General features: G+C 46.6%; 1 protein-coding gene across 1 annotated transcript in view; it reads left to right on the top strand.

Annotated features, from left to right (window-relative positions):
- The first annotated feature begins 1,274 nt into the window (after nt 1–1,274).
- CPNE9 (copine family member 9) overlaps nt 1,275–18,245 on the top strand; it is a 20,724-nt gene continuing 3,753 nt past the window's right edge. Inside the window, exons 1-17 of the mRNA XM_007945834.2 lie at nt 1,275–1,342; nt 1,857–1,897; nt 2,012–2,058; nt 2,152–2,255; nt 2,757–2,793; nt 3,041–3,043; nt 3,239–3,315; nt 7,250–7,313; nt 7,440–7,543; nt 7,782–7,886; nt 9,472–9,513; nt 9,827–9,902; nt 10,008–10,061; nt 10,496–10,557; nt 11,290–11,336; nt 12,243–12,424; nt 12,665–12,792. Coding sequence (XP_007944025.1) covers nt 1,275–1,342; nt 1,857–1,897; nt 2,012–2,058; nt 2,152–2,255; nt 2,757–2,793; nt 3,041–3,043; nt 3,239–3,315; nt 7,250–7,313; nt 7,440–7,543; nt 7,782–7,886; nt 9,472–9,513; nt 9,827–9,902; nt 10,008–10,061; nt 10,496–10,557; nt 11,290–11,336; nt 12,243–12,424; nt 12,665–12,792 — 1,241 coding nt within the window. The remainder of the gene's footprint in view (nt 1,343–1,856; nt 1,898–2,011; nt 2,059–2,151; nt 2,256–2,756; nt 2,794–3,040; nt 3,044–3,238; nt 3,316–7,249; nt 7,314–7,439; nt 7,544–7,781; nt 7,887–9,471; nt 9,514–9,826; nt 9,903–10,007; nt 10,062–10,495; nt 10,558–11,289; nt 11,337–12,242; nt 12,425–12,664; nt 12,793–18,245) is intronic.

Here is an 18,245-nt window from a genome sequence, read left to right as displayed (position 1 = left end):
CTGTTTGAGAGATTTTCAGTGTCCTCCCTTGGACTGGAAGAAGGGGCGAAGCGGGGAGAACCAGAGATTTAACTCCTGAGCCATGATTGTGCCTCAGTGAGATGGGGACATGTACCCACAAGGCTGTGGAGAGGGAGCAGAAGTCCTCAGGTCTGAGTGAGCCCCAGTCTGCTCGGAGCCTGTTTACCAGTGCACGGTCTCAGGGCTGCCTGAGATTTAGCCTCCAGTTGCTGGGATCTTTGGGAGAAAGGGGTGAGGTCTTCATTTTTAACAAGGTCTGCAAATAGCACAGTCCTGGTACAAGTAAGTGCCCTGCAGAGCACTATGTATTGTGGAGGGGCTGACTTCCAGGCTTTGGAGATAGCTTTTGGTGTGTGTGCGGAACAGGGGTGTTGGCTTTCCACAATGTGGCACAGAGTGTGTCTGCATCTCTAACACCATGAAGTCATGAGAATTCAAAAGACCTTGCACAGTGCTAGATTGTTGTAAAAACCACCATTTACTGAGCTCTTCAAAGAGGTCAGAAGACAAATACCAGTGAATGTTTATTGAGCATTTACTGTTTACTAAAGGGCCTGGTGATAGGCTTCTGTAAAGATTACAGCCAACAAACCTTATGGAGCACAGTTCTCTGTAACACATGCGGTCATCATGAATTGGAATTGACTTGACAAGAATATCCCTTGTGCTAAGCCTTTTTCTTGGGTTATCTTGACAAAATTTTATAGCTTAGTAGCTGCTATTATGGTCTTTCTACCAATGAGGATACTGAGCCACAGAGATACTGAGAAACTTGCCAAGGTCACACAGCTAGTAAAAACAGATGTAACTTCCTATTCAGAGACCTAGGCAGGCTGGGAGTGAAGGTGGAGCAGATTGTTGAGGGGGCGGCTCAGGAAGAGGCGACGACCCTGACACACCAAATACTTCAGCACAGCGGACAGCTCTAGTGCCTTGGGTTTCAGCACTCGGGAGGGTTACGAGGGGCAGACTCTCCCAGGAGTTGATTGGTGCCGGGGATATAGGGTAAGGTTCCTAGCTCGAATGTTGCTGCTCCACTGGGGCGGGTGCCGCCCGCAGGGCCGGGCGGGGCTGTGCTGCCATCTGGAGCCGCTGCTGCCGGCGGCCACACTCTGGGCGCCAGCGGCAGGAACGAACGCAGGGCTAGAGAGAGTGCGGCCACCGCTGCCTCCGCCACGACACATGGGCTGGCCTCAGTGCCGCCTCCCCTAGCCCCGGCAGCCCCGGTCTCGCAACCTCCGGACCAGCCAGCCATGTCTCTCAGCGGAGTCTCCGAGCGCAGCGTCCCGGCCACCAAGATTGAAATTACCGTATCCTGCCGGTGAGCGGGCCGCGCTGGGGAGGGCATAGGCACTGCCCCAGCCCCAGCCCCAGCCCGGCTCCTGGGCTCAGCACAGACAGGAGGTGGACCCCGGGGGGAAGGCATCTGGGACCAGAAGATAGAGGTTTAACTCGGGAACCCTTGGCGGGGTCGAGGTGGGGGGGGTCTCCTTGAACAAAACCCAACCCCGCAAAAGAGGGTTGAGCCTGCGCTAAAGAGGTGGGTCGTGGCGATTCGGGAGCTGGCCCCCAGGAGAACAAAGTTCTGGGGAGACCCTTCTTTCTTGGGCCTTTGGAGACAGTGTGAACGCGTCCGCGTCCCGGACTGACATTTCCGGCGCTGTCCAGGGTTCTGAAATCGCAGATCCCGGGCGATGGCGAGTAAGGGGGGAGGGGCAGGGACGGGAGGGTACGACTTGAGCCCCACACCTCTGCCATTTGCCCGTGTGAGGGCAGGGTCGAGAAGCTGAGCTTCGAGTAACCCACCCTTTATCCTACCTGTCATTTTTCTCTAGGAACCTGCTGGACCTCGACACCTTCTCCAAGTCCGACCCGAGTAGGCAACCCCAGGGCTGGGACGGGGGGATCTGGGGTCCGGGAGCCGCTGAGAGGCGGGGGGACAAGGAAGGGGTGCGGGCCAACCTCACATCCGTCCCGCCCCCACCCGCAGTGGTGGTGCTTTACACGCAGAGCCGGGCCAGCCAGGAGTGGCGAGAGGTGAGTCCAAGAGCCCCCTCCCAGCTCAGAGCTGCACCCCGAAATCACCTGGCCCTTGTAAGCACCAAGCTGACCCTCCACCTTCCCGTCCAGTTCGGACGAACCGAGGTGATCGACAACACGCTGAACCCAGACTTTGTGCGCAAATTCGTCCTCGACTATTTCTTCGAAGAAAAGCAAAACCTACGCTTCGATGTGTGAGCCCCCCGCCCAGAATTTTGGCTTGGCCCGGCCCCCGACCTGGACCCACCCAGAATTCTGCCTCGGACCGTTCCTGTCTCGCCTTGTGTCCTAACTCCTTTCCCTGGCCCAGCTTGGTCCCAATATGAATGGCTCCACTCTTCTTATCCCCGCCCCCAAATCTAGCTCAGCCCTACCCTTAGATCAGACCCTACCCAGTTCACTCCCTGGATCTGACCCTGCCCCAAAATCAGCTCCCTAATTTAACTCTATCTAGGCCCCGCCCCCGATGTGGCCCCGCCCCCAGCACCACCCTCGACCTGGCCTTGCCCCAGTTATTGACCCTCTCCAACCCTGACTCCTGCCCCAAACGAGATCCAGTTCTAAATTCGGGACCAAGGCCTCCCCTCCCTCCACCCACAATTTTAACCTGGACTCAGAGCCCGACCACTTTCTCGCCTCTCTCCCACCCAGCCCGACTCCCGCCCCACACCCAGCAGGCTCCACTCTCTTCCCAGGTACAACGTCGACTCCAAAACCAACATCTCCAAACCGGTAAGTGAGCGTCATCTCACGGGCTGGCCCAGGCACATAGGAGGTGCTCAAATGTGTTAAACGACCCTCCTTAGAACCCTTCCTACCTCGTGATCCCGACTTCATCTTCCTCTGGCCCCGAGCCAACCCTCCCGGCCCTCCACTCCTGCCTCTGCCTGTGCTTCTGCCTCGGTTTCACGTATGCGCCCCTTACACAATGCTTTTCCTCCTTCCCCACCCCACCCCCCGCTGCCACTGGGACTCGCAGAAGGTGAGGCTGAGCAAGGCCGGGCGGGGCTTTAGGTGGGCCTTGGAGTGATAGCGGTACCCAAAAGAGGGGCACATGCCGGTAGTGGCGCTCGCGACGTCCTGCTGCCTCAAAACCACCCTGGCCGTCGCCAGGGTTGGGCTTGGATTCTGAACCCCCAGCCCCTCCTGGTATCTCTGACTCCGTGTCTCTGCGCAGGATTTCCTGGGACAAACGTTTCTGGCCCTGGGAGAGGTGATTGGAGGCCAGGGAAGCCGAGTTGAGAGACTCCTCACGTAAGCCAAAAGGGAAAAGGTGTAGGGGAGTGGCAGGCACCTCCAAATCCTCCCTCCCAAGGACACTACTGGCTAATAGCCCTCAAAGCTGGAATTTCCCCTGGTCAGGGGACTTCACTACTCCCTCATCCTAGAGAGAAAGTCCAATTACCAGGATCTGCCCTAGTCACTCTCAGGCCTCAATCTTTTTCTAAGTCTGATTCAACCTTTAAGGTCCACTTCCAAGCCCCTCTCTTCTGGGAAACTTTCTGACTAAATCCTGTCCTCAGGAATTCTCATCCCATACACTCACTAAATACTTATTAGCATGTTTTGTATGCCATGCCTTGTGCTAGGCACCAGGATCTCATCTATTTCAAAAATATTATTGAGCACAAACTCTCTTGTCAGCTATTGTTCAAGGGACTGTGTTGCAATGGTGAACAAAACAAAGGTTCCCGCCCTCAGGGAGCTTATACTCTGGCAGGGGGAGAGAGACAATACAGTATAGACAAATAAATTGTATAAAATACATATGTGTGTGTGTGTGTGTATATATATATATATATATATATATATATATATACATGGGATTGTTAGTGCTGGGTGGGTGAGACTGCAATATTGGATAAGGTGGTCAAGTAGGCCTGATAGGTCATTTCTGAGCAACGTTCTGAAGGAGGTAAGGGAAGAGCTGTGCAGGCATCTGGAGGATGAGTGTTTCTGGAGGATGAGTGTTCCAAGCAGAGGAAACTCAGTGCAAAAGCCCAGAGCCTTCAAAGAACAGCAAGGAGAATGGAGCAGAGTGAGCAAGGGGAAGTAGGGGAGAAGTGAGGTTGGACAGTGAACAGGGACTCAGGAGGCCTCTGTGAGGGCTTTAGCATTGCTTTGAATTGAGATGGGAGCCACTGGAGGGTTCTGAGTAGAAGAGTGATGTCATCTGACTTATGCTTTCAAAGGATGATGATGGCTGCTGGGTGGAGAATGAACCTTGAGTTGACAAAGGTAGAAGCAGAGAACTGACTAGAAAGCTTTACAGTAACCCAGGTGAGGTATCATGGTGGCTTGGACCAGGGTGGGTAGATGTGGTTAGATTTTGGGTATGTTTTGAAGGTGGAGCCAACAGATTTCCTGACAGACTGAATACGGATGTGAGAAGAAGAGAGAAGTCAAGGATGCGACCAAGGTATTTAGAACAATGGAGTTGCCATCAACTGAGATGGTAAATAACTAAAGGAGTAGGTTGGGGAGAAGGGGATTCAATCGGGAGTTCAGTTCTGACATACTGCATCTCCTATGTTTTACTAGACATCCAAGTGGAGATGTCTAAAAGCTTAGCAATCACAGTAGCCTAGATGTTCTACCAAGGAGTGAGTGGATAGAGAGAGAGAGAAGACCAAAGATTGAAACTTCAAGAGGAAGAGCTAGAAAAGGAGACTAAGAAGGAGTAATGAAGTAACCAAGAGAAGGTGGTAATGTTCCAGAAGCAAAGTAAATAAAGTGTATCAGGGAGGATGTCATATGCTGCTACAGGTCATGTAGGGTGAGGGCTGAGAACTGGCTATGATGTGTAGCATGATGGAGGGCACAGGTAACTCTGACAAGCAGTTTTGAAGGAGAGGTGGGACTGAAATCTGATTGGAGAGATTTAAAAGAGAACTGAAGGGAAGGGATTGGAGTCAGGGAATTTTTCTGCAAACAGGAGAAGAAAAATGGTGTGGTAGCTGGAGGAGGAAGTGAGGTCAAAATAGTTTTGTTTTGTTTTGTTTTTCAATATATGAGAAACAGGTAAGTTTTGAGAAAAAGTATACCATGTTTGTATATTGATAGGAATGACTCAGTAGAAACTAAAAATTTGACATAAGAAAAAGAGGAGAGAATTGCAAGAGGATGTGGAATGCGGTGCTCAATGGAGTGGCAAATAGGCACATGGACTGTTCATCTAGAGCAACAAGGAGGAGGGCAGCGCATGTTGGTGAAGATGCTGGCGGTAGAGTAGGCGTGGTAGTGGAGTCTGTAATCCTCTTCCGGTTGCTTCTGTTTTCTCAGTGAAGTAGGAAACAAGGTCATCAGCTGAGAGTGAGTGAGAGTGAGGATTGGGGAGGTGGTGTTGGGGTTTTTGAGGACAGAGGAGGAGTGAAACTGACATCTAGCAGAACTGGAGAACAAATGGACTAGGAACATAAAGTATGATTACCAGGCAGCATTCAGGAACATCTTGAGTTGTGGTCATGGATTTAAAACGGGACCAATTAGGAAGATTGTGTTTTTCTGTGGTGTTTTTAGCTGTATGGGTACAGTATGGATTTTGCTGAGATCTGAGTTTAACTAGAGTTGTGATTCTGCCAAACAAGTGTCTGAGTGAGTGAAGGGCAGCAGAAGAGGCAAAACCAAACCAAACCAACTCACTGCCCTCGAGTCAGATCTGACTCATAGTGACCCCTCCTTGGGTTTTTGAGGCAGTATCACTACGGAAGTAGATTGCCCAACCTTCCTTCCAAGGAGTGGCTGGTGAGTTTGAACCACCAGCCTTCTGGTTAGCAGTCAAATGCCTTAGGCACTATGCCACCAGAGGTCCTGAAAAGAGGCAAGTGAGTGATTATTAAAATTGTTGACTGGAATTCAGACTGGGTAAGGGGGTGAGGGAGAACATCAGGCAAGGGCAGGACAATGAGAAGGCAGTAGGATCAATGACTTGGTGGTCCCGGGAACAATCCCTGTCCTCATCACACTCTGTCTTTTTAAATCAAAGAGTCAGATATTGAAGAAGTCAAAGAAATTGTTCAACATTTTAAAGATAAGGAAGGTCACATATTGAGTTAGAGGTAGGACTTGAATCCAGAAGCCTCCTGACCTAGCTTTTTCTCTCCCAAACTTTAGATCCTTTTGGGAATGGAAGCCCTCAGGCCCTGTCAACAAGATCCCTTAATGCTTGGAGACTCAAAGAAAATTGGGGTGGGGTCCTTGTATTCACCCTGCAAGCCCATGGAAGTCTTCCTTCTAGGGTCAGGAAAAGATAAGGCTTTCCTTGTCTTTTTTATCTCACTCTTTAGTCTTGAAAAAACATAGCAGCATTGATCTAACAAGTGAGCCCTTTTGCCCCTGGGTCTGGATAAAAATTCCTTTCCCTCATTCTGTAATATTACATCATACTCCACATGCCTATTGGCTTTGACATCCCACCTCCCCTGGAAGCTCCCTGAAGGCAGAGCCCTTGGCCAATTCGTACCTATGTCTTCTGAGCCTAGTACAATTCCTGGCATATAGTAGACACCAGGACTTGCTTTGGGAAATATAACCACTGTCATATCTATAAAGCTTACAAATTGCTTTTCCTTTCATGCATTCATTTAGCCTTTCTCACAGTCTCAAGAGGTGGGCATGATTCCCATTTCACGGAAGAGAAACTAAGGTCCAAAAGGGGGAAGTAACTTGCCCAGGGTCATACAGCTTGGAAATCACAAAATCTACTGAGTCCACTGACTCTAAATCCCATTTATTTCCCTCACTACCACTAAGAGATGTCCACCTACAATTTTCTAACTCCTTTCTACCAGACTAGTCTGGTGGTGTAGTGCCTAAATCATTTGACTGCTAACCTGAAGGCTAGCAGTTCAAACCCACCAGCCACTCCTCTCCAGCCACTCCTCGGAAGGAAGACTGGGTAATCTACTTCCGTAGAGATACCGCCTCGAAAACCCAAGGACGGGTTGCTATGAGTTGAGACCAACTCGACGGCAGTGAGTTTGGTTTTTTTTTCGGTACCAGACTACAGACCCTTCCCTGGTCAAAGCCAGGCTCTTCCCCACCAACAGCCACCCAGGACAGAAGGGGACACGCTCAGAGAACTGTCAGCAAATGGTTAATTGAATCCCCAGGGAAAGTCCATATTGACCAATCCAGTCCTAGTTAGCTACTGTAACCCTTCTTACCAAGAGGCTTTTTCTGTTTCTAGGGGTGTACCAGGCAAGAAATGTGGGACCATCTTGCTGACCGCAGAGGAACTTAGCAACTGTCGGGTTAGTAAGGACCACATGCTAGATCCAAGAGGCTCCTTTTCCTTTTCTTCCCAAACTCCCTTTAGTGGGATGACTGAAGGCTATGGGCAAATAGGATGTCAACAGTACAACTTCATCCATACCTAGGACATTGCCACCATGCAGCTGTGTGCCAACAAGCTGGACAAAAAGGACTTCTTTGGAAAGTCAGATCCCTTCCTTGTGTTCTACAGGAGCAATGAGGATGGCACGTGAGTTACTGCTCTCTCTCCCCGCCTACTTCATGACCATGGGCCCATGAGGGCTCTTAGGCTGGGTTGGGGCTACCACCCTGGACTCTAACAGGACCTGAGCTTAGAATTCACTCGAGGCAGCACAAAATATATGCTTAACAAGTAGAGGAATCCCAGAGTCTCCAAAAGCAGCAGGTTCTGTCTCTGGATTCAGTCCTACCCTAGGGCAGATCCCAATCCTCTTGCTCCTGTCCAGGTTCACCATCTGCCACAAGACAGAGGTTGTGAAAAACACACTGAACCCTGTGTGGCAGCCCTTCAGCATCCCTGTGCGGGCACTGTGCAATGGAGACTATGACAGGTCTGCTTCAGCATAATCTGGGGAGTAAGGGGACAAGGGCACAAAAGTGGGATTGCTGGGTCCCAGGGCAATGGCAGTAGTGTCCAGCAGTGTTGGAAGGTCATCGGTGAGGCAGGGTTCTAGGTAAGAAGATGGGTGGGTGGGAAGGTAGATGAAGAGCCACATAGATGGATAGGTGGATTATGCATGGAATGATGGGTGGCTGGATAGACAAATGGATGGATGGATGGATGGATGGATGGATGGATGGATAAGCAGATGAGTGGATGAAACAGAAAACAAACAAATGAGTGGGAAGACACATCCATACATGGATGAATGGAAGGAAGGGTGAATGGATGGATGGATAGATGGGAAATTGATAGATAAACTGATGAACAGGTGAATGGGTATGTGGATGGTTATACAAGAGGATTGATGGGTAGATGGAGGGGAAATAGATGAATGGATAGGTGGAGTGATGGGAGGATTACTGCATGGAAAAATGATATCTGAATGGATGAGTTAGTGAGTGGATGAGTAGATAGATAAGACACATGAAAGTTTAGTGGATGGATGGATGGGCAGATGGATAAATGAAAAAGCAGATGATGGATAGGTGCAGTGACATGTGGATTGATGGAAAGACAGATGAATGGATGGTAGATGAATGGATAGATGAATTAGTGGATGAATGAGTTGATGAATAGGTGTAAAATATTTGGATAAGTTAACTGTATGAACCAATAAATGTGCAGTATGTAGATGAGTGGATGGAGGTGGGTAGAAGGATGGATGGACACACAGACAGATGAGTAGATGAGTTATTAGGCAGATGAATGCATGATTAGATGAACAGATGTCATGGTTGGGTTTTGGGCTGAATAGATGGATAGACAGATAGACAGATGGATACTTGCATATCAATGAGTACGTCAATGACTGGAATCACTTGGGTTAAGTAGGTGGCTAAATAGATGGATTAAAAGGTAATTGGATTGGCAAATGGATGAGTAGATGGCTAGATAGGTGGTTGGATAGACTGATATATAGATAGATGGACATATGAATGGTAGTTAAGAACAAGGACTTTGGAACTGGGTTGTTTGGAGTTTAAATCTCAGCTCAATCACTTACTAGCTGTGGACTATGCCAACTTACTTTTTTTAACCTCAGTTTCTTTATCTAACAATAACAACAATTAAAAAATAGTACTTACTTTGTAAAGTGGTTGTTAAATTAAATGAGACAATATGTGTAAAGTGCCGAGAACAATGCCTAGAATATAGCAAGACTCCATCAGTGATAAAAGTAGTAGTGATAGTGGTAAAAATCAACTCTTTAGCAACTGGTTGTTTGTTTTTCAATAGCGATGTAATAGCAATAGCAGTAATAACAGTGGCAGTGGCAGTAGATGGTTGGGTACCTGTGTGGGCTGAGGAATGAATGAATAGGATGGATGGATGGAGATAGGTTGGAAAATTAATAGGTTGATGGAAGGACAGATAGGTCGATGGAAAGATGACTTGTGTATGGCTAAGTGGGTGGGGTGTCTCTGAGATTTGTCATACACACACCCAGCCTATGTTTATCTTCTACATTTCAGAACAGTGAAGATTGATGTGTACGACTGGGACCGGGATGGAAGGTGGAACTTCCCCACATAGCCCCCTTTTCCTGTAGCTAACCCAAACAGTCCCTTTTAATATACAGTACATTCATAGAGACCCCAGAGCAGCCTTGGGAGCCATCAAGGGTGATGATAGCTATCCCCATTGTACAGATGCCAGGACCCTGGGGACACCCGATTCCCCTATTATTCTCTGGGCTACTATCTCTCCTCTTTCCTTCCTTTTAATTTGGACCCTCTTAGGGGTAGGGGACAGGGGAATAAAGACTGGGTTTGGGGCCGGCTTCAAACCAGCAACAGCTACTGCTTACCCACCCTGGCCTCATTGCAGCCATGATTTCATTGGTGAGTTCACCACCAGCTATCGAGAGCTGAGCAAGGCCCAGAACCAGTTCACAGTGTATGAGGTAAGAGCTCTAGTCCTGCCAGGCTGCCCAGACTGACATCCCTGAGTACACAATCTGCACATCCCTTCTTCTGTTTCCACCTTCACAGTCATCTTCCTCCTTTAGGTACTTAATCCTCGGAAGAAGTGTAAGAAGAAGAAATATGTCAACTCAGGAACTGTGAGTGCTCCCTGGAGCCCTGGTCTTCCCTGGATCCTTCTGTGTCCATGCCCACTGAAATAGCATGACAAATATTAGGGGTGAGGGAAGGTAGTGGGCACAGATTACTTGGATACAGTAGTAGCGAAGGGCACAAGGTGGCACTATTTAAGTATTTCTTTTCTTTGTCTCACCGGATGGAAAATTTGTGATCCTTACTCTGTCGCAGAATTAAAAGAACCCTAAGCTGTATTTCCCAATTTAATATGCTTTTGGAAATCCAAATATGTTTCTGACAGCTTCCTCTTCTTTCCTCGCAAGGCAGGATGGGATCAGGGGTGGAAATCATGTCCATCCCATCATATGCCTCTCTCCAAAGCTCTACAATGCCTCTCTCCCTTCTGCCATCCCACTGCCCTTTACCAAGTGCCAGGGCTGCCTCTTCTGTCCCACAGGTGACGCTGCTCTCCTTCTCTGTGGACTCTGAATTCACTTTTGTTGACTACATCAAGGGCGGGTGAGTCATAGGCCAACCTCTGGGCTAAAAGCCCAGCATTGAGTTACTCCCAGTTCTGAGCCTCGGTTTTCTTATTTATGAATGTTGAGCATCCAATGAGATCATGCAGGTAAACTCTGAAATACTTGGAAACCTATGAAGTGTTCTGTAAACTGTGAAGTACTGCCACTCTTAGTTCTCTTCATGGGGCTGTCTTACATTCCTAGCTTCCAGTCCTCTTCCTCCCCTCCCCCAGGAAGATGCCAAGTCAGTGATCTTTAACAGTGGCCCCAGTAACTTCACTAGGACCCAGACAAAAGCTATGACCAACCAAGAGGGAGAAGCTAGAGAGAAGGAAAAGCCAGACTATAGGAGATATTCCACTTAGATCAGCGGAGGTCTGCCTAAACTAGAAAAGGCACTCTGAGCCTCAATTTTCTCCTCTGTGAAATGGGTCTGTTAATTACCATTTCAGGACTATAGTAAGGGTTAGATTAAATTACATATAATACACTTGGTACACAATAGGCATTTAATACTCTGCTACCCAGAGTGTGGTCCATGGACCAGCAGCATCAGTATCACTTGCAAGTTTGTTAGAAATGCATAATCTTAGGCTTCACTCAGACCTTCTGGATCAGAATTTGCATTTAATAAGACCTCCAGATGATTTTCATGCACATTAATATTTGAGAAATACTGGTCTAATAAGTATTAGTCCCTCACTTCTCAAGCCATCTACTTCCCCAACAGGACACAGCTGAACTTCACAGTAGCTATTGACTTCACAGCTTCCAATGGTGAGACATGGATGGGGAAGCAGAAATGGGTGCAGAGTTATAAGGGAGTCATTAGGGGTTGGAGCCCTGCTTGGGGAAAAAGGTTCACCTACCCAGGAAGCCCAGGCTTGAGGCACATCTCAACCAGGCTGGTACTGGAGTAGGGGTGTTGTGGGGAGATAATTGGGTGGAAGAGTGGGCAAAGAATATAGCAAAATAGGTAGATGAATAAAAGAAGTTTGAAAGGGTAGATGACTCAACAAGTAGATGAGTAAATGGATGGATGGGAATGAATGGAGGTGTAAGAGAAGATAATAGGTGAATAGGTAGTAAACAGGTAGATTGATGAACAAACAGGGTGGGTAGTAGACAGATGGCCAAGTGAGTACAATAGGTTGGACCAGTGGTTCATATCCATGGGTAGAGGGGTAGACAGATGCACAGATATTTAAGTTGGTGAAAGAATGGGTAAGTAGATGGGGAGTGAAGGAGTGAACAGGTAGATAGATCCATGTGAGGATAGATAGTTGAGTGAATGAATGGGATGCATGGGGATGGATGGCTGAGTGGGTAAAAGAATAAAAATGGACAAGTGAACAGATGGTTGGATGAATGGATAGGTGGGTAGTGAGTTAAATAAGAGAATGAAGAGGTGGATGGATAGAGATGGATAAGTGGATTGAAAGGTAGATGGATGTCCAAGTTAATGAATGGATGGATAGATGGGTAGTTGGAAAAATGTATGGATAGATACAGAGATGGGTGAGTAGACAGACGAATAAATGAACAGACTGATAAACAGATGAAATAATGAAGGAGGATACGGGTAGAGGGTGCATGAATGAAAAGGTAGACAGATGCAAACAAGGGCAGGCAGGTGAACAAAAGGATGAACCAGTTGATCATGGGACTCCCATGTTCCTACAGGGAATCCCCTGCAACCCACCTCCCTGCACTACATGAGTCCCTACCAGCTCAGCGCCTATGCCATGGCCCTCAAGGCAGTGGGAGAGATCATCCAGGACTATGACAGTGACAAACTCTTCCCAGCATACGGCTTTGGGGCCAAGCTGCCTCCAGAGGGACGGATCTCTCACCAGTTCCCCCTGGTATGAGATATGGCCCACCCAAGCTGATGAATTTCCTCTATTTACATTTCTTCTAAGGTCAAGAACCTGTAAAGGAGCAGGAAACTATGAGACAGTAGCAGAGCAGGGAGGGGAGCAGGGCTGGATTTCGAAGGGGAGCCTGAAAGTGGGTGATGGGAACAGGAAGGAGTAAACTGGGATCAGAGCACTCCTGGGTGTACCCTGCACGGGCTCAGCCTGGCAGGGCGTCTTCCCTGACAGAACAACAATGATGAGGATCCCAACTGTGCTGGCATTGAGGGTGTGCTGGAGAGCTACTTCCAGAGCCTGCGTACAGTGCAGCTCTATGGACCCACTTACTTTGCTCCTGTCATCAACCAAGTGGCCAGGTAAGGGAGCTGAGTGGGGTTGGGGGAGAATTAGGGGACCTGGACAGAAGACTGATTTCCCAAGGGTAGTCAAGACCACTCTTGGATGAACTTGAGCTTTGGGGAGGAAGTGAAAGGTTCAGTACTGGCCAGGTCCCACTATAAAGAGGTTACACAAATAAAAGTGGAGAGAGTACCAGAAGACTACTCCAACCCCTCTTCCTGGGAATAACAGCCCAGGCCTTGAGTTTGGGTGAAAGAGAGAATGGCCTATAGCACACTGGTTAAGGCATAAGCCTTGGCATCAGACCTAGGTGTGATCCTGGCTCCACCACTTACTGATCTTGTGACTTTAAGCAATTTAGCCTCTCTAAGCCTCCATTTCATCCCTGTAAGATGGGTGTAATAATGGGTAACAATAGCACCTTCTTTATAGTATTATTGGGAGGTTAAAATTATATAACAATGTAAGAGTTACTAGCACAGTGCCTGGTCATAGTAAGTGCTTAATAAATGACAGATTATAAAATAGAAGAGTAAGTTTCCAAATTTTCAGAAGAAAAAAAATATAAAGTAATGAAAATCCAGACCACATATAAAATGATTTTTAAAAGTGTCATAAAATAAAATGACAGAACTAAAATCAAACATGTATCAATAAACATAAATGAGAAATATTCACTAATTAAAAGAAATGTATTCCCTCATTGCACTGAAAAAAAGAAAAAAATAAGCTGAATATATACTGAATAGAAGAGACTCAGCTAAAAACAAAGTAGTTCAGAAGGACTGAAAGTAAAAAGATGAGACCAAAAAAAAAAAAAAAAAGAATTTAAGTGAAAAGATTGCAGAGAAATCTATATGCCCATAGATTTCCTTTTTCCCTAGCAAAGACTTACTTTCTAACTCATAATCAGGATGGTAGTTTCTTTCATTATAAAAGTAACATAACATCACTATTTGAAGGATAGAGAAATGAAGTAAGATATCATCCAGACTACTGCCTATGGGAATGTGGACATACATAGTTCCTGACAATGTTTTTTCTATGCATCCATAATTATAGTCAAAGTGCATGTAACATTTCACTAATGATTTCTTCACTTAATATTGGAACCTGAGCATTTGTGTTGTTTTGTTGTTATTACACAGACTTCTTAAATATTATTTGGGGCAAGTTCAGATTCATTTATTCATTCATTTAGTAAACATTCAGTAAAGGGGCAATGTAGCCTGAGTGTGGGCTCTGGAACCAGACGAACTAAGTCAACATCCTGGTTCTACCACTCACGAACTAGTTGTGCGACTTTGGGTAAGACTCTTAACTTCTTTGTACCTTGATTTCCTTATTTGAAAAATGGAAGATGATTATTAATATATACAGCATAGAGTTGTGAGGACTGACTAAACGAATACATATCAAGCACTTAGAACAGTGCCTGGCAGATAAGTGTTAGCTATTACTGTTACTATTATTATCATTATTACTATTCAAAGGGCATCTGCTGTGTGCTCAGCTCTCTGCTGGGGTGCAGGAGACTCACAGATGAATCAGATCTAGTCCTGCCCTTGGGAGCTTCCGACTTGGTGCGGGAGACAGAAACATAAATAAATCATTACCTTCCGTAGGCCTGAGCTTCCCAGATTTTTCCAGCAAGTTGTCCATCAGCAAAGGCAAGCGACTGCATCCCTTGGGAGAACCTGGGGGCACTGCCAAAAGCAGCCAGCCTGAAAATGTCTTTGAAGTCTCCATATTTTACCTTCAAAACTCATGCAAATTTTACATTCTTCTCGCATTGCATCCATGTTTGCGTTAATTTTTAAAAAGGTATTTTAAGTGTACAAGTCATCTAGCCTTATCCACTAGATCACGTAACAGAACGGATGGTCAAGGTTTATCCTGTGGCCTTGGGTTGCCCTTGGCACACACATACCAATTCCCTTGGGGTATGAGATTCCATTTGGAGAAACAGCCCACTATGTGGGGTAGCATACTAGGGGGTTGAGGTTAGAAAAGGGGTGAGGTTGTAACCTAATCGGAGAGATCCAAGGCCTAAAGAAGAGACTGCTTAACTGTGTCTTGAGGGCAAGCTGGACTTTATTAGAGTGGGGCAGAGTAGGCCTAGTAGGAAGAACAGCATGTGAAAAGACAGGTATGAAGGGACAAGGTCAGGAAACAGTGAATGGTTTCATATGACCAGAGTGTGGGATGCATACAGAGAGCAGGCTGGAATGGAGTGTGATGAGTTAAGAGCTCCAGCCTTAGGTTCAGCAGTGACTTGAATCCCAACTTCACCACCACTTGGGGGTGCTACTTAACTTTTCTGAACCTCAGTGTTCTCATTTCCAAAAAAAGGACCTACCTCAAAGAATTTTGGTGAGGTTTAAATTAGATTTTGTATGTCAGATGTGCTGCTGTGATTTTGATGATCACAAAGGCCTCTTCCATGTCTACCACCCAATAGCCAAGTGGGCACAGATTGGCCTCCCCCAGCCAATCACTATCTACTTGGCTGACTGCTGACTTTCAGGTCTCAATGGCCTTGGGAACACTGGGTATCTACCGGGAGCGAAAAATTTACCTCCTATGCCTCCAAATCCTTCCATGCCCCCCACTGTCCTCAGCCCTCAAATCCTTTCATGGGTTAGCTCTTGCCCATCACTCCAGCCTCATCTCTCTTCTGTAGTTCTACATGCTAGAACATACTATGAGAGTATTGGTTCCCACATGCCATTCTCTCTCTCTCTCTCTGGAATACTTTTCCCTTTACCTTCCCATCCCCCTCACTGTCACCTAGCTAATTCCTACTCATGTTTCAGGTCTTAGATTAGACATTACTTCTTCAAAGCCCTGACCTCAATGCATTTTAATGGTATAAGCATCTTTCTTCCCAAAGACAATATCCTATTTTCTGCTGAATGATGCTCAGCACATAACAGGTGTGCAATGACTGTTTGTGAGAAGAGTGAGTGACAGAAGAAGGTACCAGCGCCCAGGTCTAGGAGGAGCCTACAGCCAGAATTCAGGAGGGGAGCAGGGTCTGCTAAAGAGGATCATGACTCACCCCCACCCTGGGCCCTGGGCAAACTGAGCCAGTATCCATTGCTGTGAGATCGATACTGACTCATGGCAACCCCACATGTCAGAGTAGCACTGCACTCCTTAGAGTTTCCAATGGTTGTAATTTTACAGAAGTAGATCACCAGGCCCTTCTTCCATGGAGCCACTGGGTGGATTCAAACCAATAACCTTTTGGTTAGTAGTCAAACACAAACTGTCTGCACCACCCAGGGACCGTAGCTATTTGGATTAATCACTCTCATCATCCCTTTCCTTTGATTTTTCTTATATAAGCGGTATATAATCTACAGAAGTAGATTGCCCAATTTTCCTTCCGAGGAGTGGCTGGTGGGTTTGAACTGCCAGCCTTCGGTTAGCAGTCAAATAACTTAGGCACTACACCACCAGAGCTCCCATATTAAGCTTAAGTACCAGCAAGTTTTGCTCACTTCTTCCCAGCACTGTTCAATAGAACTTTCTGCAGTGATGGAAATGCTCTATATCTGTGCTGTCCAATATGAAAGCCACTACCATGTATGGATGCCAAGCACATGAAATGTAGCTAGAATAGCTGAGGAACTGCTTGTTTAATTTTACTTAATTTTAATTAAATTTAAACAGCCACCTAGGGGAATGGGGAGTTACTGCGTCAGGGTTACAGAGTTTCTGTTTAGGGTGATAAAATAATAATAATAAAATAAGCGATTTAACATTTAAAATTTTTAAATAAATAAATGAATAAAATAAAGGCTTGTTTTTAACGTGTTAGAAAATTTAATGGCCACATATTGCTAACGAGTTGATTCTGACTCATGGCGACTCCAGTATGTGTCAGAGCAGAACTGTGCTCCACAGAGTTTTCAATGGCTGATTTTTCAGAAGTAGATCCCCAGGCCTTTCTTCTGAGGCACTTGTAAATAGACTCGAACATCCAATCTTTGGGTTAGCAGCTGAGCACATTATAGTTTGCACCATCCAAGGACCATATGTAAATAGCCACGTATAAAATAACCGTATGTAAAATAACAGGACTGGACTCAATGACTTCTGAAGTCCTTTTCAAATAGAAAAAAAAAAAAACTGGTGGTGAGAGAAGGATGAGGAACTCGGGAGCAACCGGAAGACTGGCTGAGGGAGGACTGCAGAGGACCCAGCAGTCCAAGCAGAGGGATGTGGTTGGAAGTGGGGAAAAAGGAGAGAGAAAAAATAGCAGGGAGAGGGAAAGAAGGGAGCCTTCAGCCTTTGCTCTTGCTCTTATATGAACATCAAAACCTTTAAAGAGGCTGACAAAACCCTGTGTGATCTGGCTCTGCCCATCCTTCAGCCTCATAGTCTGCTTCCCTCGCTTTCTGGGCTCCCAACAGGCTTGGCTTCTTTCAGTGCATCACAGGGCCTTTGCATATGCAGTTCCCCCTGCCTAGAGTGGTCCCTGCTTCATTTAGCTCCCTCTCTTTCACTCTGAAACATAACATCCCTAAAGAAGGCTTCACTATTTTCTGGATAGGTCAGGATCCCCTGTTATGCACTGCCATAGAACTGTGACCTTTCCCATCACAGTATTCATCACAATTGTAATTTTACATTTATCTGTGTGATTCTTGGATTGATGTCTGCCTCCCCCAAGAGGGCTAGGGTGGATTTTTTTTCTCCTCATCACATGTTGCCAGTGCCTAGAACAGTGCTCAATAAATATAACTGGAGGCTATCAACTACTCAGGGGGATCGGACCAGGGGATCCTAGATAAGAGTGGGAGAATAATGTGGAACAAAACTCAAAATCATATATAAAAAAAAAAAAGACCAGGTTTGTTGGTCTGAGAGAGGCTGGTGAGACCCCTGAGACTATGGCCTCTAGTTATACTTCAGGTCTGGAACTGAACTCATTCCTAAGGCTTCTGGTCAAACAACAGACAGGCATACAGGGTGAACATTTATATCAGGTAGATACACTCCTTGAAGTGATCAAGATCAAGTGTGGGGGAACATAAGGGCAGTGTTTGCATAGGCAGATAGCTGGGGGGAGGGCAGGAGAGCATGGGAGGGAAGGACACAGGGAAGAGGTAACTGCAGGGAGGAAGTGGGAAGAGAGCTGTTACACTGTGGGGAATTGCAGTCAATGACATGAAGCTAAGGGAGCTCTGGTGGTGTAGTGCCTAAGGCATCTGACTGCTAACTGGAAGGCTGGCAAACCCACCAGCCACCCACCAGCTGCTCCTCCGAAGAAAGGTTGGGCAATCTACTTCCGTAGTGATACCGCCTCAGAAACCCAAGGAGGGGTCACTATGAGTCGGATCTGACTCGACAGCAGTGAGTTTGATTTCTTTTTTTTTTTGTCATGAAGCTAAATGTGTATGAACTGCTGTATGGAAAATGAATTTGCTCTGTAAACTTTCACCCAAATCACAATAAAAAT

This window comes from Orycteropus afer, unplaced genomic scaffold (assembly GCF_000298275.1).
Source record: "Orycteropus afer afer isolate SDZICR_OR568_19922 unplaced genomic scaffold, OryAfe1.0 scaffold00144, whole genome shotgun sequence".
In the NCBI taxonomy this organism is placed as follows: Eukaryota; Metazoa; Chordata; class Mammalia; order Tubulidentata; family Orycteropodidae; genus Orycteropus; species Orycteropus afer.
This window is presented reverse-complemented; position numbering and strand designations above follow the sequence as displayed.